General features: G+C 56.5%; 1 protein-coding gene across 3 annotated transcripts in view; it reads right to left on the minus strand.

Moving 5' to 3' along the window:
* Positions 1-21,691, minus strand: part of CCDC33 (coiled-coil domain containing 33) — a 107,307-nt gene that overhangs the window by 69,600 nt on the left and 16,016 nt on the right. For all 3 annotated transcript variants that reach the window (XM_074354059.1, XM_074354058.1, XM_074354057.1), the window contains exon 3: positions 12,720-12,883. In XM_074354059.1, the coding sequence (XP_074210160.1) occupies positions 12,720-12,883 (164 nt within the window). The remainder of the gene's footprint in view (positions 1-12,719; positions 12,884-21,691) is intronic.

Genomic DNA, 21,691 nt, shown 5'->3' on the forward strand with positions numbered 1-21,691 from the left:
CAAGGTACCTACCCTCACTGTGTTTTACCTCCTTCGTCTGTGAAACAGGGATGGTGATGCAGGGTGTTGTGGGCATGAAACGAATTAATGCGTAAATACTTGACACATTGTCAAGTACAATGAAAGTATTAATAATAGTAGTAGTAGTAGTGATAATAATAACTTTAATTGCCCCTGGCCTGGTGTCTCCCTATCTTGACCTCAACTCTGGTCTGCAGCGGTGCGGGGAGGGGGTGCCTCTGGCACCTGTGACCAAAGCACGGAATGAGTGTAGGCTTTGGGGCCATGCCGAACGGGTTTTGCACCCACAGTTCTCTCCTGGCCAGGTCACTGCCCCTCTCAGAGCCTCAGTTTCCTCTTCTCTAAGTCGTACCTCCTTCTGAGGGTGGTTATAAAAACTGGGAAGAAAGTATGTCCAGCTCTGGCACACTGAAGGCCCCCATTCACGTTATTCCCTCATTTTTGATACAAAACAACCTGGGTGTCTCTCAGCATGAAGGGGAAAGGGGCACACAGAGGGAGGGCTGAGATGAGAAAGGGTGGGTCACCTGGAGAGATGAAGCCCCCCAGACTTGGTACCCACCCAGACAGCCGCTGCCTCCCCATGCCTGTGAAGTGGGCCCCTCTGGTCCAGGGGTGCGTGGGAGGTGGCCAGGCTGGAGAGAAGGCAGCAAGGCTGGCGGGGTAGTGGAGCCCAGCCTGCCCGCGCCTCCTCCGGTCCCTTCCTCCAGGCTCTGTGACCTCTGCTAACTGAGGGGTGCAACCTGGGTCCCTCCTCCTGCCACTCTGTGCTGTGGTTCCCCCTCCAACAGCGGCTCCTAAGGTCAGAGTCCTCAGAGCTCTCAGCAGCCTCCCACCAGCTCCTACCCTGCCTGCTCTGTTTGCTCCCCTCGCCTCCCTTCCTCTGGGGGCGTCAGGCTCCACAGAGCACCAGGGCAGGGCGGAGCGCAGCAGAGAGGCAGGCGGATGCATCACGTGGGGAGTGTTGCAGGGATGCATGTAAGGAGGAAGGAAGGCCTGCTACACCCAGACAGCAAACCTGCTCCTACAGGGCACACGGTGTTTGCATCCCTGGTGCACGGAGAGGACAGAACCAAGCTGTGAGCAATGGGCTTCAGTTACAGCAGTGCAGGGACACAATTCAGGTTGGAACTCATGGCCCAAGTTTGCCAGCCTCTCTTCCACCCTCCTGACGTCTTTGGCCTCTTGTCCCCTCCCCTTCTCTACACAAGCTCCTGGGCACCTGGCAGGAGGAATTCCAAGCGGAAAGAGATGGGAAGGGCGGCGGACAAGGCCAAGGGAGCCTGCTGGTGCTCACTGCGCTCCAGCACAGTAAGAGTTAAGCAAGCACCTTTCTATCTCCCTCTCTCTCCACCCACCACCCGCCCTCCTCCCCTCAGCACTCACCACAGAGGTTGGGCTGGGCTAGGTGACCGGAGAAGAAATAATTCCAGAGGGGTGAGGCCCCAGGGGAAGGAGGAAGGCTTTTAGCAGGTGGAGGGAGGCTGTCAGGGTAATGGGTTTTCCTGGCACGGCTGACTCCTCCGGGCCTTGACGCTGTTCTAAAAAAATGAGAGCTAGAAGGGCCCCTGATTCCTCACAGAACTGGAGAAGGGGACCAGCTCACTCCCTGTTCTCAGCCCTCCTTCTTTGCCCCTAGCTGGCACAGGAGAAGCTGAGTTCCGGGACCCTCTCAGGACTGATGGAGCTTAGGTCTCCTGGTGCAGTCTCGGAGCCCAGGGGGCCTCTCCAAATCTGCCTCCTTACAGCCTCCTGAAAGCCTGAGATCCTGCCTCCCTGCCCCTAAAGCTCCGGCCTGGCTCTAGCAGTTGGTGCCTGTGGGGAGCTGCCTGCTGTCCTGGGGCTCAGACTTAATCCAGCCATGGGGGCAGGGCAGCCCCCCCTCCCGCCGGAGGGAGCCGTGGCTGGGCTCAGGGGCCCAGTGCAGTAGTCCTGGGTCCCACATGCAGGAAAGGCAAGCGCCTCAATCTGGCCCGCCCCCCAGGGCGTCGAAGGGATGCGTGTGTTTGACAGGCTCCCGCCGGCCCAGCACAGCTGCGAGTGGGAGGGAAGAAGGACACAGCTTTCCTTCTGTGAGGTCAGAACTAAGGGGAATGAGTTGTCTGGTTCCCAGAGGCCGCAGCTGTGAGTGGAGGTGAGCAGGGGAAAAGCACAGAACGTGGACGGAGGGAGAGAACAAGCTCCCGAGGTTCTCCCCGCCCGCCACCGTCCTCCGAATGCCCTCTAGGGCACACGCTTCCAGGGTGGAACCTGTGTGCCACTGTCCCTGTGTCCAGAAGTCTCCCTGACCAGCCCCTCTCCTCTGGTTCCCCTCTCCCAGCACAAGGATGTGCACGCACGCGTGGGCACCTGCGCATGTGTGCGCGCACGCGCGCACACACACGCACACGCACAGGCTGTCCCAGAGAGGCTTGTGTGCCACACTATACCCGGTCTCTACTCACCCCCAAGTCTACCAGCCCTCAAGCTGCCTCCATGGTCCCTAACCCCACCTCCTACACCTGCCTGCCCTCTCGGTCTTCCACATTCCTCAAAGCAGCAGCGCATGAACAACTGTCAAGGTCTGGCCTCCACCTGGGCAGGGCTTTGGAAGGATGCAGGCCACCTGATTTGTCCTGAGTACCGATCCTAGGCCAGCCCCTGGGAGGGGAAAGGGGAGCGCCCAAATTTGGGTCTATTCTGGCTGGGCAGACTTCTGAATCCTGAAAGACCAGAGGGATGTTCCAGGAAGCCCTGGGGGAGGAGGTGGCTGGGTAAATGGAGGGGGACATGACAGAGGGCAGAACCTTTAGGTGGACGGGTGGCGGAACAAGGTCTTATGACCTTTGGACGTGTCTCCCATAGCCCTGCTGCTCTCTCACAGGGAGTCGGGGAAACAGGTTTAGATTAAGATTCCTGTGGGCAGATGCCAGGTATGTCGTGACTGAGCCTTATTCTGTCCCGAGAAAGCAGGGCAATTCCCCTCTGCCTGCACCCCTGTGGTGGTCTCTGAGCCGGGAAGTCCAGCCATCCCCATCCTCCAGGCTTCCTGCTGCCCCGAAGGCCCAGCCCTGTGCCACAGGGACAGGAGAGGTAGCCTTTGCAGGCACGATTGTCTGAACGGGCTGGTCAAAGGCTGGATTCTTGTTTCTGACACTGCCTGGGCTGGACCAGGGAGGGAATGTTTCCTGGAGGAGTCAGGGCTTAAGTAGATGAAAAGGAGGCCCCTCCCAGCTGGAGGACAGGGCTTGAGGCTCTGAGGGGCCAGGAGCTCCTAGGAAGGTCTGGGGAGGGGCTGGCTGGCCTACCCGGGGTTGGGAGGAGGGGCTGGGGTAGTGAGGGAGGAGAGCACAGCTTGTGCTCCTTGACCTCGTTCCCTCTCCAGTCCTCTTCTCTCCACACCCATGTGATCGTCCTCTGAGGCCAGACGGGCAGGAGGGAAAAGCCCTTGTCCTCACATCTCTGGCCTTGCCCAAGCTCCCCTGGGATAGTTGGGCAAGAAGATGGGACCAGAGGCTCCACGAAGGAGCTGATATCCAAGGCGGGAAGCATCTGGTCTGCAGCACACTTCTCGCGCCTCTCCCCCCTCACCAGGCAGCGGCCCATCCACAACACCCCCCACTCCACACTTGCCTCTCCCGCAGCCCCCGGTGCATCTGGTCCTTGTGGGTTCTGAGCTCTTGGGAGGCTGCCACTTGAGGCATGAGCAGGGCTGTTATTCTCAGCAGAGTGATAGGCTCTCATCCTGAATTTCGTTTATTAATGGGATTCTAATGAACTATCACTAATTGCTGATGGTGCTACACCACCACAGGTGGGCCTCGATTTAGAGAACTGAGGGTATAAGGCGGGTGTAAACTGGAGGCCAGCCATCTCCCCATCCACATGGGCATGGCTCCTCCCCTGCACTTTCCTGCAGGGAGTAGGGACCACTTTGGAAACCAGATATGGCACATTCCATGGAACTCTGAGATGAGCTCTCTGGCAAAGGAAAAAAATCTTCCCGTAAAACAAGAATGCTGCTCCCCACATCCCCACCCACACTTCACCTGAGATAGCCCCACTGTTCTCAGGGGAGCCCCTCATGGTCAACATGCACCCCCCCCCCCCACCCAAGGAAGCTCAGGGAGGCGGCAGAGCAGGAGTAGCCTTTCCATATGGCCCAGGGGAAAACCACAGCCCACAGAGCTTTGTGACTGTGCAAAGTCAGACTCAAGCCCCAGTTTTTCAGCCACTGTCACACCTTCTGTCCTCTCCTTGGGGAAATGTCCTTGTTTTCAGAGAACACTTTTTTCTCTGTGGAGGAAGAAGATGGTACAGGACCAAGAAGTAGCCCCATCCCGTGCCGTCTGCCAGGCTTTGAAGGGTCCAGCCAAGGCCTACCCTGTGGCCTAGCTAGGAGCCACCTTCTTAGGCAGAGGAGAGAGGGCCCAGCTGTCAGTCAACACCATGGCTGTAGCAGATGGAATGACAGTCTCTATGGCAAGGGACAGGCCTGGGTGAGATAAATTCCACCCTGACTTGGGATCCTTCTCAGTGAGTTGCTCTGAACATCCCCTCTTCTGAGTACCCTGTTTCTCACAGATGCAGCCTTAGAGCAGGAGGAATGCGGGCAGACATACAGGTGAACTTCCCAACCTCAGAAGAACGATCTGAATCCTCTGACTCTGGTTCCTAGCCTAACTTGCAGGGCATTCAGTCCAAGTTCCGAGGTCTGGGGCATCTCAGGCACAGAGCCCTACCTCTTGCCCACTTCCCAAGACACAGCCTCCCTGAAGGGGCCTGGTACCCAGGTGCTCAGCCGCCTTCTGCCTTGGGAGACTGTGGGCACAGGACGAGTGAGTGAGTAGTGTGTATTCTCACCACTCCTCCTCCCCAGACTGTGAGCTCCTGGAGGACAGGGATCTATCTGCCTGTCACTGCTGCAGCTGCTCCCAGTTCCCAGCTCCCAGCTCCCAGCCTGGGCACAGTGGGGCCCAGCAAATGTTTGCTGAGTGAAGGAAGGACTGACAGATCCTTGGAAAATCATTTGGAGACAGAGCAGCCCTCCTCCCCAGCTCTGCTAGGCCAGCCCCAAGCCCGGACTGCTGGGACTCCGCTTTAAACTGGCAGCTCCTCTGCACTGCCCTGGAAACAGCCCTCGGGCTGGGAGGAGGGTGCAGATTCCAAGTTCTAGCCCCAAAGCATGTCCTCAGTGGGAATGGGCCCCCTTGAGGCTCTGGGGACGTGGGGCCTTGAGAGCCTTGGTCCAGCCTGAATCCTGGCCTCTCTGCCCAGCCTGGGGCCCTGTGGCTGGATCCTAGGTCTCCGTCTTCTGGCCACACTGACTGCCCCCAGCTGTAGTCATGGTCTGGCCCCCTCCAGGTCCTGCTTTTCTGACAACCACAGAACACCCTAGCATGCTCACGCCACCTCCCACAGGCCCTGGAACTGCCTGGGCAGTCAGAAAATGAGAGCTGGGGAGGGAGAGGGAGAGGACCACCAGCCCCTCCCCTACTCAGGGCCTGCTGCCCCTCTGTCCCCTTTGTTTGGGAGCAGGGAAGGGGGAGGCCAGAGCCTGTCCTCCCCATGGATAAAACCCCTCGACCTTCTGAGCTTTCCCACGCCAGTCCCACTGAAGGCCAGAGAGACTGAATCAGCTTTCGGGCTCACAGGCTGTGGGTTTGAGTCCGGGCTCCACTGCCTACTGACTGTGTAGGCTAGTCCTTTGAACAACTCTGAGTTCGGCTCCTCCTAATAATGGCTCTCTGTAACTCACAGGTTCCTGGGTGGACATAAGCCCCAGAGGAGGGGATAAGGCCAGTTGAGGAAAGGCTGAGTCTGGGGTGGAGTGTACACTGACTGGTGGGTCCAGGGGCTGGAGCTCAGGAGAAAGGCCTGAGCTGGATCCAGACATTCTGTGGCTTTCAGGTTGGGGGTGGAGTCGGGTAACCTGGGGTGAGGGAGATCTCCCGGGAGAGCAGAGAGGCAGGGGGCAGTAGAGGACTGAGCAGGGAGCATGGACATTCCCAGGGCACAGGGAGGAAGGATCCCACAGAGGAGCGGGCAGAGAGAGACGAGGGAATCAGGGGAGGGGGTCCTGGAAGTGAAGAAAGGAGGGGCTTCAGGAAGGGGGGATGCCTCTAAGATTCGTACAAAGGATGCGAGGCTTTGGGGAAGTCACTGGCCCCTGGGGGACGAGCGCAGTCAGCAAAGCTGGACGCAGAGGTTGAGTCTGAGTGGGCTGAGGGTTCGGGAGGGGAAGACAACGAGGTGAGACCCAGACATCCACCTGGTCAGAGGTGCTTGTTGTGCCTGCACAAGCTGATTTTTTGAGATTTCACACAGCAATCTGGATTTCTGACTTCTCTTGAAAAATCGAGAGAGCCGTCAACCTAAGTGTGCATTCCTCCCTCCGTGGCAGAATCAGCGGGAGGCTGGGGGCTGGGGGCTGGTCTCGACGAGCCAGGGCCCTTGATTTTGCCGCAGTCCCTTCTGCTCTCTATTGCCTCAATGCCCACTGACTTCAGCATTTATGTAACTGGCTTGGGCGCTGAAGGCACTGACTGTGCCGTCCCTGGTGCCGTCCCTTCCGGAGGCTGTGTGTGTGTGTAGGAATGGCAGAGGATAGACACGGGGCAGAGCACAGAGGCAGTAGGAGCTGAATTGGAACCCAAGCCTCGGCTCCTTGCCCAGTGGCCTCCCTCCCTCTTTGACAGCTGCTTGACCATGGGGTCTGTGACTCTGAAGCTGGTGGGGGCCAGGCAAGGGGAGAGGGAAATCAGACCACGCCTGGAGCGGGTACCAAGCCTCCTGGCTGCTCATGATATCCTGGTAGGGATGAACAGCCCCATCAGCAGCTTTGTCCGTGCTCAGAAATGGGCAGACCCGACAGCCTTTGTCTAATGCAGCGAGGACATTAGGAAGGCTTCCGCGGCCCGCCTCGCTGCCTGAAATCTTCCCATTCACATGTGCTTCTCCTGGTTAGCGCTGCCCTCCTGGGCTGCTCTTCCAAGATTCCAGCACTCCTTGGGGAGAGCTCAGGCTTTCGGAATCTGAGTAAGTGTTCTAGGCAGGAGAAGTCCTCAGGGGCCCTGGGGTGGTGGTGATGGGGGAACATCTGGAAAGAATCCTGTGGCTTCAGTCTGCCTGGGGCTCTCAGGCCAACCTCCTTTTAAGCACTGAGGGCAGCTGTGTTTACAGCCCTGGGATATAGCTTTTGTTTTCACTGAACAAAAATTCTGAGGTTCTGAGCCTCGAGAGACTGACGTCATTTGGAGCAGGTGCGGGTAGGTCAGGCCACTCCGTAGGCTGGGGACCCTGCAGGGAAGATAAGACCCAGGATTCCCAGGGCCTTCTCCTCTACCACATCCCTCTCCCACAGGCTGGGAAGCAAGGACCCATGGGCTCTGCTACAGCAAGTGGCCAGTGGCCAGATGGGGACAGTCATCTTCATCTGCTCCACTCCCACTGGCCAGCCATGTGATCTCAGTCAAGTCCCCTCACTGCCCTGGGCCTTGGCTTCCTTGGCTAGCAGGTGGGGCTGAAAGCTGCTTCCCACGGCTGCTGTATGAGAGCCAGAGAGCGTGGAGGGCCGAGCTCTGAGTGAGCACAGCCTGGGCCCTCATCAGGAAACAGGGGCTGCTTTGCTCCTGGGGCTGTCCCTCGACCACTGTCACTGTGAGTGTCTATGTTCTTTCGGCTGAGTCCAGCCCTCTGGCTGCTGAGACAAGCTCACAGGTCACCTGTGAGTCATGCGGGGCATCTACCCACTCCACCCAAATTCCTGCCTTCTGGGTCCCTTGGCCAAGGCCCACAGCCAGGCAGGGAAGGGGTGGGCAGTCGGGTCCCAGGATGGGTATTCAGATTGGTCTCTGGATCTTCTCTGCAAGTCTGGGTTAGGACCCTGATGCCAACTTCTCCTTCCAAGGGCAACAGCTGCATGAAGACTGAGGCAGGGAGTGAGGTGGAAAGAGCTTTTGGGTTCTGGAATCCTCGATCCTGGCTTAGGTACCCACTAGCTCTGTGACTTTGGGCAAGCCACAGAAATGCTCTGAGCCTCAGTAGCCTCATGTGTAAAATGGGCACAGAATGTTACCTAGCTCACAGGACCAAGGGATGAGTAAGTGATGTGAAACACACAAACACTCATATATTCCTAGCACATTTGACAGGTATATGGTAGACACTTGAAAAACATAGCCTTCTTTAATCTTCCTCTCTGACTAGAATCTTAGACAATTGTCCTATTTTCAGTACCTTTAGTTACTCACCAGGGTCAGTCTGAGACTACGGTCAGGGTCGGGGATCAGTGTGTGACCAGGGTCAGTCTCAGTCTGGGGCCAGGGTAAGGGCTCTCAGGCTCATCCAAGAAAACCAAAGATCCCCTGAGTATGACTTAACTGGCCTGATATGTGCCCTGCCCCCTTCCCCCACCTGGGCCAAGCCTGCCCCATGTGCAGAGGAAGCAGCCCTTCCCCTCCCAGCACTGACTCTGTCCCTGCTCATTAGCTCTGGGCAGCAGGCGGTCAGAGAAGCAGCTGCCAACTGGCAGCCCAGCCACCCAGCCTTGGCCAAGGGTCAGAACCTCACAGGCCACCTCCTGGCTGGCCCCTTCCCCACGCTCACCTGCTGGGGTACTCCCCACCTGTCAGGGCCACTGCCTTCCTGGTCCCCGCTGTGCTCTGACTGGCAGGTCTCTCTGTGCCAAGCTGGGAGGCAGATGCTGGGCACTGCTCAGGCCCCAGAGCCTTGAGCCAGGCCCAGACTGGCAGGAAAGACCTTACGCTTGGCCACCGGCCCAGCAGACCTCGGTGTGGGATCTGTTAGGCAGTACAACTGGGGTTCTCAATGCCTCTAAAGACTAAGACTTTCCCAGGCCAGAGCACAAACCAGCCCAGCAAGCCTGAAACAGCATGGAGGTCAAGCCTTACATCTTGGCCATGGGAAAGCCCGGACTCAGAAAGGGGGCAGAGACTGGCCTGAGGTCACACAGGGAATCAGGGACCACGGGCTAGCTCTGGGTCTTTCCCTGGTCCCATATTGGCTGCTCTCCACTGCCCCGCGGCTTTCTTCTGCTAGATGGACTCACGTGCCCGCTGTGACCGCTTCTCAGGATCCCCCCTCTCCTCGTGTCATGCCTGAGGCCTGCCAGCACCTCCCACTGCCTTGGCGCCACCATGTCTTCAGCCTTGTGGGGCAGGTTCCCAGGTGAGGTATTCAGGCATTGAGAGGCAAAGTAACTTTCCTAAAGTCAGAGCACACTCAAAGCAGGACCAGATTCATTCATTCATCTGTTTATTCATTCATTCAACTATTATTTATGGAGAGCTTCGTATGTTTCAGAGACTGTGTTGGAAGTAGGGATAGAATGGTGAGGGAACTGGACCCAGTGATTGCTTGCACAACTAGTGGGGCACGATGGGGAGAGGCACTGATGAGGAATAAGCCAAGAGTCACATAAAAGCCCATAAAACACATGAAACTGCAGCTGCAACACTGGAGAAGGACACTGGGGGCATAGAATGGGGGAAGATTTGGTCTGGTCTGGGAGGTCAGGGAGGGCTTCCTTGAGGAGGTGATGGCTGAGCTGAGATCCAAAGTGGGAGGGAAGAGGGTCTGCTCAGAGAATTGAGAAATGTTTGTCCATCTGGTGTGGCTGGAACAGAGAGAGAGGTGGGGGGTCATGCTGCTGGGGAGTGGGAGGGGGCGACAAAGACCCAACCATGTTGAGCCTAGAATCCTCTACTCTGGGAGCAATTAGAAGCCATTGGAGGGTTCAAAGAACATGCTCCTTTAGTACTATGGCACCAAGGTATCAAATGGTAATCTGCCTTTGAAGGGGGCTTGAAGGGGGGCAATATTAGATGCACCAAGAGCAGAATAGCACAGGAACTTAAGGCAGCAGAGCTGGCAGACAGAAGCAGCCAAATTCAAGACAGAGGAATTGGTACAACTTGGCAACGGACTGGACTGGGGCAAAAGAGTGTGATTACTGACGTCAGGATGGTAATGAGATCACATGAAGAGAGAATACAGAGAAACAAGAGGGACCTAGGGTTGACACCTGGGACTGGCCAACATGCAATGCCAGGTAGAGGAGATAAACAGGTGCACATGAAAGAAAGTAAGAGTAGGGCATCCTGGAAGCCAAGAAACGAAAAGGTTTCCAATAGAACGAGCGGTCACGAGGGGCTGATGCCACTGAGGGATCACAAAAGATGAGATGTGCATCGGACAGAGAGCTAGCCATGGTGATCACTGGTGACTTTAAAGAAAGCTATTTCAGTGAAGAAGTGGGGTCAGATTGGAAGCAAGTCAATGCCTCAGATGGAAAAAGGCAGAACCAACCACAAGATGAGCCAAGCAGACCTGCTGGTCTGGTACAGTAGCCACTGAAGGACACACTCTACAGCTAGACTGGCTCAAGGCTAATGGTGGAGGGAAGTGGATACGCCCCAAACTAGGGAGGCCCCGTCTTTGGACCTGACCGTCTTCTGCTTTTCCCTAATGGGTTGAGTGAGTGAATGGATTTGGGGCACTCTCAGGCCTAGTCAACCCCCACCCCTCCCCATGGGCCTGTCTTCTGGGGGTGAAACAACCCAGAGAGGAGGGTGGAGCTAGGCAGAGACTGGAATCTCCGGGATCCCACCCCAATCCTAGGTGAAACAATGAGGATGGCAGAGAGTCGGACACTGCACCAGGGGACCGAGCTGAGGGCACCAGAAAACAGAGGCAACAGAAAGATGAGAAGACATGTTTTGAAAGAATATGAAATTATCCATATATATGTTCTTTAATATAAGAGTTAATATTATTTAATATATATTAAATATATAATATACTTTTCAAGCATTGAAGTAGCCGTGGTGAGAAAAGCGAGGACGGGGGCAGGCTTGCTGACGCCTGCTGTGTGCTTTGCTGCCCTGTATTTGGAATCAGACATGGGGGTGGGTATCGTGTCATATTCTTTCCAGGGTTTAGGGCTTCTGAGGGTCTCGGTCCTCCCTCTGGGGTTCCTGCCTGGGGCTGGGGGCTCGCACTGAAAGCCCCTTTCAGGTCCCGACAGCTGGGCCTTCTTTCTCAGAAGCCCTCCCTTCTGCTTTCATTTGCATCTCATTAGCACCTCCAAGAGCTGGTGGCATTCAGCCGCCTGGAGCCCCAGAACACAGGCTGCAGGCTCGCTCAGGCCCTGCTCCCTGCCCCCTCCCTGGGTGGAGATGGGTGCAGTGATGTGCTCCCCCCACCACCTCGCACCTCCCACACCCCTCACCCTGGCTCAGCAGCTTGGCTCCTGCTGTGCGTTTCCATGGCAACCGGGTGATGGCGCAGGTCGCGGTGCCTGTTGAGGAGCCACGCCGCCCAACTCCCCGCCCCACGGCCCAGGCTGGATTGGTGATAGGCAGGGCCTCAATCTCCCGAGATGATCGGCGATAATTGGTTTATGGAAATAAGTGAGGGGAGAAGGCGAACTCCCTACCAAGCCTGCTCTCTGCCACCTGTCCTTCCTCACCATGGAAATGGAGCTGGGGGAGGGTAGGGCCGGGAAGCTGGGCACTGGAAATGGGGCAAGTGTTTCACCTGTTGGGCTCCAGCACACCATCTATCCCCCTTTCACCGTGTGGGTATGCATTTGGGGGGGGTGTTATCATGGTAACCCGGGGTGTTTGCCTCAGTGCTCCTTGATCCCTAAGCCTGTACTCAGGCCTATATTGGGCACATTGCTGAGGAAATGGAGGAGACATGGGATCTGTCCTCAGGAGCCCTAGTCTGGGGGACAGAGGAGCAGCACATACTTGATTTATATTAAGTATGTCAGACCAGTGTTGCCACTGCTGTGAGGCTCAACTCGGGTGGCTGCCTGGAGGAGGAGGCTCATGAGCAAGGCCTTCAAGGTGGGATTTCAGTAGATATTGGCGCAGGCACTCCCCAAAGGAAATGCGGGCAAAGCCTGCAGGGAGGCACTGAATGTTGCTGGTATTGGTGAAGAAGGGGAGGTGCAAGTAGCTTGGGGTGAGGCCCTAATGGCTCCCGATGCCTACAGGAGGGGCTAAGGGATGGCAAACTTGTGCACAGTGCTTTATAATCAAGACTGAGCAGATGTCCAACATCCATACAGAAGGTTGGCTGGATGGAGACTCTGTCACTCCTTGATGCTCTTCCAGGAGAAGAAGTGGGCAGAGGACACGGCTTGGCAGTCCTGGCTTGGACACTCGGCTGTGAGAAGTGTATACACTGACTACAGCTGGCTGGAGGGCGGTGTGCGTTAAAGGATCAGAACTAGGGAAGCCCCCATGGTGGAAGTGACTGGAGAAGTGGTGGGGGCCAAGGAGGAGGATGGTTGTGAGGATCCTGCCCCAGGATTGGGCATGATAAGATGGGGCACCCAGAGGCTAGGAGAGGCCTTCTCCTTTCTTTGACCATCACCCCACACTGAGCCCAGCCCAGGCCTCTGCATCCGGGGGCCCTGCCCCACTGAGGTCCGTTCATGGCCAAGCCCGGTCAGCTAGCTGTGGGACAGAGTGGCTCTTCTCTCCTTCCCCAGCGCTTGCAGCAGGGAGGATGACAGGCCTCACATCCGCAGGGCCCACAGCCCCCGTGTGGTTCCCATTTGGCTTTCCCCTCTGGGTATCACAGTCCCAGCCCCGAACCTCTGGGTACCCATATTCCAAATGTCCATACTCTGGTTTCTGCTCCATCCTGGACACCAACCCTGCCTCCACTCCCAGCCAGCTACTTACACTATCACACAGGGCCACGGCTCAGAGCCATCCTTGCAGGCAGGCAGATTGGTGGCCCCATGGAGAGTAACCGTGATGACCTCCTTATTAGAGGGAGCCAGGTGGCTGACAACAGAGTCCACATTCTGGGAGGTATTCTGGGCTTCCTCTGGGCCCTCAGTGACCTGTGGAGAAAATCAGGGCTGAGTGGCCTCTTACGGCATGGTCACCTCTCTTTGCAGCCTTCCTGTAACTCTAGCCCCATCACACTCCCCTCCAAGTGGCTGTCTCCCCCTGTCATCCCATACTTAGTCTGGAACTACAGGGGCAGTCGCCTTTGACCCCATTTTCTCCCCACCTGGGCCCCATACTCCACATCTCACCATCTTCCTCTTGCCTCCCCCAGCCCTGGGTCATCACTTCCTGCGGAACAAGACAGGCCACCTCACCTTTCAAGTCCTGTCCCGTCTCTAAGCCTTGCCTTTGCTGGGTAGCCTTGCCTGTAATTTCTGTAATGCCTGCTTCTGAGGTTCTAGCAATCGGCCCTCTTTGCTCTCTCCTGTAACCGTACCAGTCTATCTGTCACATCAGGTTCCTCCTGTGCACAGCACTTTCTGGTTTACAAAGCTTATATCCACATCCATGGAGTCACCCAAAGCATTAATTGAGATGAATGAATGTCTCTGTCCCAAATGCTTCATCCATCTTCAACCCAGAGAACCCTGTGGACCAGGGAGGAGGAGGAGGAGGAGAGGTGCCTGCCTGTGCACGGGCCTCCTACACTGGTTGCCCCAAGCAGACACGTGCAGGGGCTCAACAGCTCAGCAGCTTCTGGATTCACAAGCCAAGCCGGGAAGCAGAAGCCTGAGCCCACGCAGCAAAGTGGAAGGGGACGGAGCGAGCTCCCCGAGGCCTGGGACAGGCTGACTCCAGAGGCAGTGGAGAGTCAGGGAGGGTGGCAGAATCCGGCCATTGGTGGTGAGGCAGGGAGGGGTGTGGCCAGGGGGCTGCTGTGGTTGGGGTGTCCTGTCTCCCTCCTGCACTGGCTAGCTGGCTCTCACTCACTCTCAGAGCCTGGAACTGACACAGTTGACCCAGATTAAGCCTCAACTGGCAGAAGGCCACCCCCACCTTTTGTTCCTCCTGCTGATTAATCAGGACCATGTGAGAGGCCATAGAGGGGCTCTCCTGGCCCTGGGAGAGGAGCAGTGGGCCTCCTCCCTGAGGGGGCCACTGGGGGCTCACCCTCTTATCTGGAAGCTTGGCCTGTCAGATCCTGCATTCCAGGGCAGGCCCCGGAAGAGGTGAGACAGTCCTCAGAGGCCCAGAGAAGAGTGAGGGCCTGGTCCTCGGCAGGCTTTGTGCTGGTGGCAGCCCAAGCGGGTTGGGTCCCCTAGATCTGTGCTGATGAGCACTGTCAGGAGGGCTGGGTTTAAACCAGCTCTGCCTTTCACCACGCGGGACCCAAAGCCAGCTGTGTTCTGAGAGTCAGTGTCCCCAGTGGGACGATGGGTGCTTGGGCCAGCCTGTCTGGAACTTGCCCTGCTTCCTGTGTGAGGGCCCAGATTCCCAGGACATTGCTCGCCCTGTAAGTCGGGGGGGTCCTGGCTCCTAGAAGCCTCTGAGCAGGGGGAAAGGGAAGGGCTTTTTATGGCTATTACTTTATTTAGTTCTCATGACAGAAGTGTGGGGTGACCATGAGTATGAGCCCCATGCTACTCCAACCTGTCAGCTTTACCTTCAAACCACATCTAGACATCTTATCACCATCTCCACTTGGGTCCAAGACACGAGATTTCTGGACTTGCTCCTCATTGCTTTCTTGTTTCCACCTTGGCCCTCCCCCCGCCCTGCCCCATCTCACAGAACAGCCAGAGTGATCCTCTACAGATTTCAGTCAGACCAGATCCCTTCCTGCAGTAGCTCCCCGTTTCGCTCAGAGCGTCACCGTGGCCTGTAAGGACGACACGCTCTGACCCAGCAAACCGACCTCGTTTCATCCCTGGGCCCCTGGTCCACTAGCGGGCCTTCTCGTGGTTTCTCACGCCCACCAGGCTGGCTCTTGCCCCCAGGCTCTGCCCCGGCTCTCTGCCCTGGCTGTCCCTTCTGCCTGGACTGCTCTTCCCTCCACACCCACCTCTGGGGCTCCCTCACTTCCTGCACATCCGCTCTATCAGAAAGGCCCTCCTGGTACGGGTTGTGGTCTTTGCCTAACAAGATGACTACCTAGGGGGTGAGAGAGAACATCACCCCCTTCCCCAGCCCCAGAAGTGCCAGCCCTACAGAGACACTCCTTCCCTTCCTCTGAATGAGGAGCCCCTTCCTGCAGGACCCAGCAGGAGCTGCCACCATCTGCAGTGGTGTTGAGAGTTACCCTTCCCCCCTCCCCTATTCCTCTGCCAGGCCAGGCAGGGTGGGAGGAGGCGGAGGGAGGTCAGTACTCAGAAGGAACCCCTGTCAAGTAGAGGAGGGAAGGAAGAAAAATAGCCGCAGAGCCACCCCTACCCTCACAGATCAGAGATGCTGCCTTCCCAATGTTCCACCCTCACTGTACACCCCGTAACCCACTCATTCCCCAGCAGGTCTGATCTCCTGGTTTGGTGATACAGGAGCAAGACCAACAGCCTAGGGGTCGAGAGATCTAGGTTTCAGCCCAGCTCTGCCCCCCAACTCTCTGAGCCTTAATTTTCCCACCTGGTCAATGAGGATATTTGGAACAGTTTGTAATTCAATCTTCCCAATAATTGGCCTGAGTTTCCTGCAGTGAGGTCAGGAGAGGTGACTAATGTTCCTCCCACTCCCAGATTCCCAAAAGCCACCTAAGATGGTAGCCCCAACCCCCTGACTGCTGTCACGAACTCCCTAGAGCCCCAGGAGTGAGGAGCCAGCAGCATGGCAGTTGCCCAAAGACTCCCACTGACTCCCTGGCAGCCCCAGAGTCTAACCAGGCACCTCTCAGGCCAGGCCATGAGTGTGCCTCCTCTAGGTCCTCGACATCCTCTGTATCCTTCCTGTCCTCTGGGCCTCCCCTCCGGGACAGCCTTCCGGGAAACAAAGCTTGCAGAGAGGTTGGCAGGAACTGCTCGTGCTTCACTTTTGGGCGTGAGGCCAGCTGCCAGGCTGGTGCCTCCTGGCGAGGCCTGCAGGCATGTGCCTGCTGGGCAGGCTGGGCCCAGGGCCAGGGAGGCCTGAGGCCAAGTAGGAGGCCTGGAGAGGGGACAGCGGGCCAACCTTTCTGCCTTTCCCTCTTTTCTGTCTATGTCTTGAAGGGAATCTGCAGGCTTTTCTCAGACATGTGCCTGCATCAGGACCAATGTCCTCCCAACTGCCAGCCCTTCCTGGGCCTACACTGGAGACTCTATCAGGGAATAGAAAATGCACATGCTGGGTTCTCTGTGGGGAAGCGAACTGTGAGTGATGACGAAACTAAGTCTCAGGTCCTGCAAACCCATCTGTGGGGATGAGATGAGTCCTAGGGAGGGAATTCACTTCCCCTCAGTACACTGCCTGCAGGCCAGGAGCAGAGCTGGATTCTTACTCACCAAGGGCTTGCTCCCTGCTAACTCACTCAACGCTGCCAGGGTGCAGAAACCAGGGGGCAGCACTTCCAGGGAGGGGTTTGGCTGGTGGACTACTCCCAAAGGCCACGCTGCCGGTGCTGGGGGCCTGGTTGTGAGAACCCAAGCTTGCCTGATTCCACAGCACAGCTCTCAGCTGCTCCACTGGGGCCTGGCATGTGGGCAGGCTCAGAAGTGGCTAATTCCAATGTCTTACCGTCCAGACAGTCTGCCTCCCCTCAGTAAGCCAGGATTAGTTGGCAGATGTCCCGAGGGACCTGTGACTGCCCATCACTCAGGGCATTTGGGGATGTGTTTGGTGGGGGGGAGGGGACAGGGCAGGGGTAGGAAGATTGCACCGCAGTGAAGGAGTTAATGGCCTATTCCATTCAGCTCCCAGGGCAGGGGCTTAACTTGGTTCCCGTGGGGAAAGAGACAGAAGGAGAGGACTGCTCCGCGTGCCCTGGCCACTCTGCCCCAGCAATCTGGGAGGCCATGGGAAGCAAGGAAGCCCAGTTCCACCCTCCAGAATGTCCCTGGATCTGAAAGCGATGCCAGCCGGAGAGGCTCTGCTGGGGCCAGAGGAGGGGGCACTGGGCTGGGAGGAATGGGGTCTGGCTGCCCCTCATCAGTCATTTGGGCTGATTCACTCCAGGGGCCTCTGTTTCCCCAGCTGTATCACTCTGAGTTTTAACTAGTCCCTCATGTTCCTTCTCGTTTCAGCATCTAAACTTACCTGGGAGCTACGACGGCCATGGCGAGGCCCTCTTCTAGGCGAGGAAACAGGCTCAGGGACACAAAGCCCTCGCACCAAAGCACACAGCTGAGCTGGCGGGGCCTGGGCCCGAAACGGAACCAGGGCCCACCCGCCTCCAGTTCCTGCTGAGTCTGCTCTGCTCTCACCAGCTGTTCTCTGGGTGTGACATGCTTTCTCTAGGTCACAACGTATACACCCCTGGGCTCATAACCCGAGGGGCCGGGACCAGAAGATGGTACCAGTAACAGGAGTTGTGGTGTTTGGAGCAGAAGAGGTTTCTCAGAAGGACACAGAAATCAAAAATCATGAAGGAAAGGACTGATAGATTTGATTACATCAAAATCCATACCAACTTCTATAATGGTCCAAAATTCACCACAACATGCAGAAAAGACAAACGGGAGGAAATATTTGCAGTATATAGAAAAGGACAGATATCCCTAATACACAAAGAGCACTGAAGCCGATGAACATTACCATAACACAAAAGGATGTGACTGGAGGATTCACAAATGAAAATATACTATGTAATATTAATATGTAATACGTAATTATGTACATTATGAGCATCCTTATAGGAGATACTACCCAGCTACCAAAAATGTTTCCCAAAGCTATGAATCAAATAAAACAAATCTAGCTCCTCAGGGAGTCCATGCACACTCCTTGGATCCCCAAATCCAGCTAGGGTGGGCACGCGGGAAGGAGCTTTGGGGATCAGTTGACAGCTTAAGGCCCCCAAGTCTGGTCCCTGCTCACCCTGTGTGTGACAGAGTGTCTGGCATTCCAGGAGGCTTAAAGGGGGACGGTGGAGTCAGGAGGAGGAGCCAGCTGTGGGTAGACACACCAAAGTCAAAGGTAATCAAGTAGAAACCACACTGGGGCCCGGGTACCCTTAGCTGTTGGGTTTGTTTGACCTCAGAATGTAACCACAAAGAGGGTGTTCCCAAGGCAGCAAGTACCTGTACAACTTCGGTAAGTGCCACAGGAGGGCGTGAGCTCAGCCTTGTCAGTCGGCGGAAGGGGGGTCGTGCTGCTCTGTCACAGCTATGTATTAGGCACGTGCTACAGAACAGTGCTAGGCAGCGTTCTGAGCACTGGGGATACAGCAGTGATCGAAACAGACAAAACCCCCTTCTCTCTGGGCATTGGAGCATCTGTGGCCTGAGGCAGAGGGATGGGCCAGGGCTGGGAGAGGGTGGAACAGCGGGGCGTGGGCACTGCCAGGGCGGCAGCCTGGGAATCTCCTGGCAGATCTTGGAGGAGGATGGTAGGCCATCGCGGTGGGCTCTCTGAGCCTCATGACCCCCAGCAACAAGAAGGCAAAAACTCCTTTCCAGTCTGGGTGGTGGTGCTATCCCCAGATCAAGCTTCATTTCTCTCTGGGTCACAGGGATATGGGCAGAAATCAGCAGGTTGAGTTGATCACACCTGCGAGCATGCTGCATCTCAGACCCTACGTGGCCCAGGAGTGTAGGACACCTCACTAGGAAGAGCCACAGAGACCACCTTCTTCCCCATTTCACAGCTGTGAAAACTGAGGCCCAGAGAAAGGAAGCTTCTGTCATGATTCAGGAACAAACAAAACAAGGGACTTTGAAGGAGAGATGAGCTCACGCAAGTGCATGGCCCATGCCCCCAGGCCTCACCTTTTTCTTTTTCCGTCCCATCCTCTTGGAGGCAGGAATGTTTGGCCTTGTTTAACAATCTTGGAGGCCAGTACCTGGTACTATGGATGATCAGTCCTGCCCAAACAGCTGGCCTGGGTCCCTTGGAGTCCTTGGGGGTGACTGGCAGTATGGAGTGTCAATGTGGTCTCAGAGGTGCCAGACACTGGCTCTGGGACCTGGACAGGGGAAACTTGAGGGGCAGGGGGTGTGCAGGGGTCTGGAGCTTTCTCAGCAGGGAGACATTCTGTGAGAGGAGGTGCCTTGGGGGCTCTGGGCCATGGCCAGCTGGGCAGGAGTCAGCAGCTGGGCAATTGGCTCTTGGCGCCCCTGGAAGGTAAAGATAGGGGTAGCCGTCTCTCTGCCCAGACCTGGAAAAGCAGTGAGCTTTTCCACCCAGTTGGGTCACCTGGGAAACACTGTGTGACATCACAGGGCAGGACAGAAGCCACAGATACAGTGTCAGGTGCAGCATGGGGGGTCAGAAGCCCTTCCCCCATTCCTGGAGTTCTCCAGCATTCAGTCCTCATCCTTCCTGCTCTTGGTACCCCAAACTGGTGAAAAGATTCACCAGCTGCCCTCTGTGTTCAGCCACATGCTGACCACTGCAGGAAAGGAGGAGACCCAGAGGCTGCCTGCAAGGAAGTTGCAACTTGGTTGGTAAAACAGCTATTTCTATTAATGACTCTGCAAGCATCCTGCCTCTTTGGATGTCAGCAGTCTTTTGTTCGTTTAATAATAATAAACACAAAGTTCAGGAGAATGGTTTCCTCTTTGAGGGTGGGTGGGAAGATGGAAGAGAATGGGGAGTAGGTAGGTGTGTTATTGTAATGTTGTATCTTAGATTGGGTGGTCAGTTAATGGCTGTTCATTATATTATTGAAAATAATATTGATAAATAACTAAAGAGGGCAACAATGTATGGGTCAACAATGGTCCCAGGGTATGGACCAAAGATTATGACTAATCCAATTCTGAGCGCCATAAGAAATTATTATAGAGATAGAAATTCTTTTTATTGAGCACTTATTACATGCCAGGCATGGTTCTAAGTGCTTTTATGTGTGGTGAGACGGCAGAATGGGGAGCGACTGGCCCCTGGCCTGGGGTGTGGTCTGCTTCATGGGGAGTTGAGGTCTAAACTGGCCTCAAAGGTTGGATAGGAATCCTGAGCTAGCAAAGGTAAGATGTGGGGTACTGGGCGGAGCTGAGAGGTGTCTGGAAGACCCTTGCAGTCTGCCTCATTCCTCTCCCAGCTGTTTTAGACCCCATTCTGAGGGTTCTCCCCAATTCCCTTGGTTCGGGGACCAAGAGGAGAGCCATCCTAGCAACAGGGGACAGGAGTCTATTGCTCTGCCCAGGCCTCCTCGTCCCGTGACCCCTGAGTCCAGAGAGAGAGGGGCAGGGACGACGTGCTTCTCCCCAGTTTCAAGACAGAAAAAGTGAGGACTCACTTGTGATTAGAACTGAAAGGACCAGCCAAGGTCACCCAGATGGTTGGAGGTGGAAGCCGTGAGTCTCAATGTCAGTTTTCTCCCCTCCCCGGCCTGGGCTAGCACTGTCACAATCCAGCACGCGTGGAGGAGGTCCCAGTGGATGGCTCCCAGTCTCCCTCGGGCACCACTCCTTCCACTCAGTCCCAAAGGCTTCAAGGCAAGTTGTGATGGGGGGAGGGGACCAGCACTACTCCAGTGCCCACAGGGGCCATTTGTGGCTCAGGTCAGGGACCTGCAGCAGGGCTGGGAGAGGACAGAAGGGCTCTTAGAGAGCAAACATTTGGGAGACACTGGCTCTCATGGCTATGCTCTTGCCACGACACCTTCTCAAATTCTGCACTCAAGCCACTTTTCCTGCCTCACTCTGGCCCCTGCCCTTCCCTGCAGCCGCTCCCAGTGCCCACGCAGCCTCCCTAGGGCTGCCCCTGGTCTCTGGGCTCTCACCTAGCTGCCCTACTAGCAGCTGAGCTTTCTGCTGCTGCAGCCCCCAGCCCGTTGGCCTTCCGGCCTGGGAAGAAGATAATGCAATTGGACGCTGGTTCCAGGCCGTCTGGCTCCAGAGCGCTAGTGAACCCTGAGCCCTGCACGCTCAGCAGCCCCCAGAAGGAGGGCCTTCCCACCGCCTCACTAGCTGGCTGCCCAGCCCCCTGGACCGAGGGCCCCTGGGACACGCACTCCTGGGCTACACTAACCCCCGCCCCAACAGCTTACTCCTCAGCAGCCTGGGAATGGGTGTGGCCTTCCGACTTAACAGCACCAAGAGCCGCCCCCAGGTCCCCAGCCCAGCTGCTCTCCCTGCCTCATTCTCCTTTCCCAGTAAGGGGAGCTCCGAGCCCCCAGCCAAGGGAAATGAGCCTACTCCCCGACTGTCCAGAGGACCTTCTGCCCCCCCGCCCAGGGGCCAGCCCCAAGCTTTGATGACTCAGGGAGATTCCACTGTGAGGGGAAGCAGGTAATGACTGATCTCACAGCTAATAGGTAACCTTACCCCGCCCGCTCCCCCCAGGAGAGAACACTTAGAGCTGCATCATTTGGTGGGGCCAGGGGTTAAACACAGCCATTAAGGGAGCCCACAACCGCTGAGCTGGATCTGAGGCTGGCTCTTGGGGAAGGAGGGCTCTGATTCCTCCCCTGGCTTTGCGCTGGGCTTGATGGGCAGCAGGAAGAGTCTGGACAGACATGTGGTTCCTACCGGCCATACTTCACGCAGTGCCCTAGGCAGCCCTTTAGGCTTAACTATCCCTGCAGCAAGTCTCAGGGAAGTGAGTCTCCCAGAGCCCTCAAACTTGGCCTTCCTTCCTCCCTAGCCCTGTCTCACACCTCTTAGCCCCCAATACCCGCCCCCACCGTCTCCCTCACTCTCCCATCACCACTATCCACCACCCCATCACTTTCTCTCCATTTCCTTTGGGCAGCTGAGTTGGGCTTCTGGGAAAGGGAAGCAATGGATGAGGTGAGAAACTTAGTGTGGTGTTTGTAGCAAATGGCAGCTGATAGCTGTGTGATCTTGGTTCAA

The sequence above is a fragment of the Camelus bactrianus genome, chromosome 27, assembly GCF_048773025.1.
Source record: "Camelus bactrianus isolate YW-2024 breed Bactrian camel chromosome 27, ASM4877302v1, whole genome shotgun sequence".
NCBI classification, from domain to species: domain Eukaryota; kingdom Metazoa; phylum Chordata; class Mammalia; order Artiodactyla; family Camelidae; genus Camelus; species Camelus bactrianus.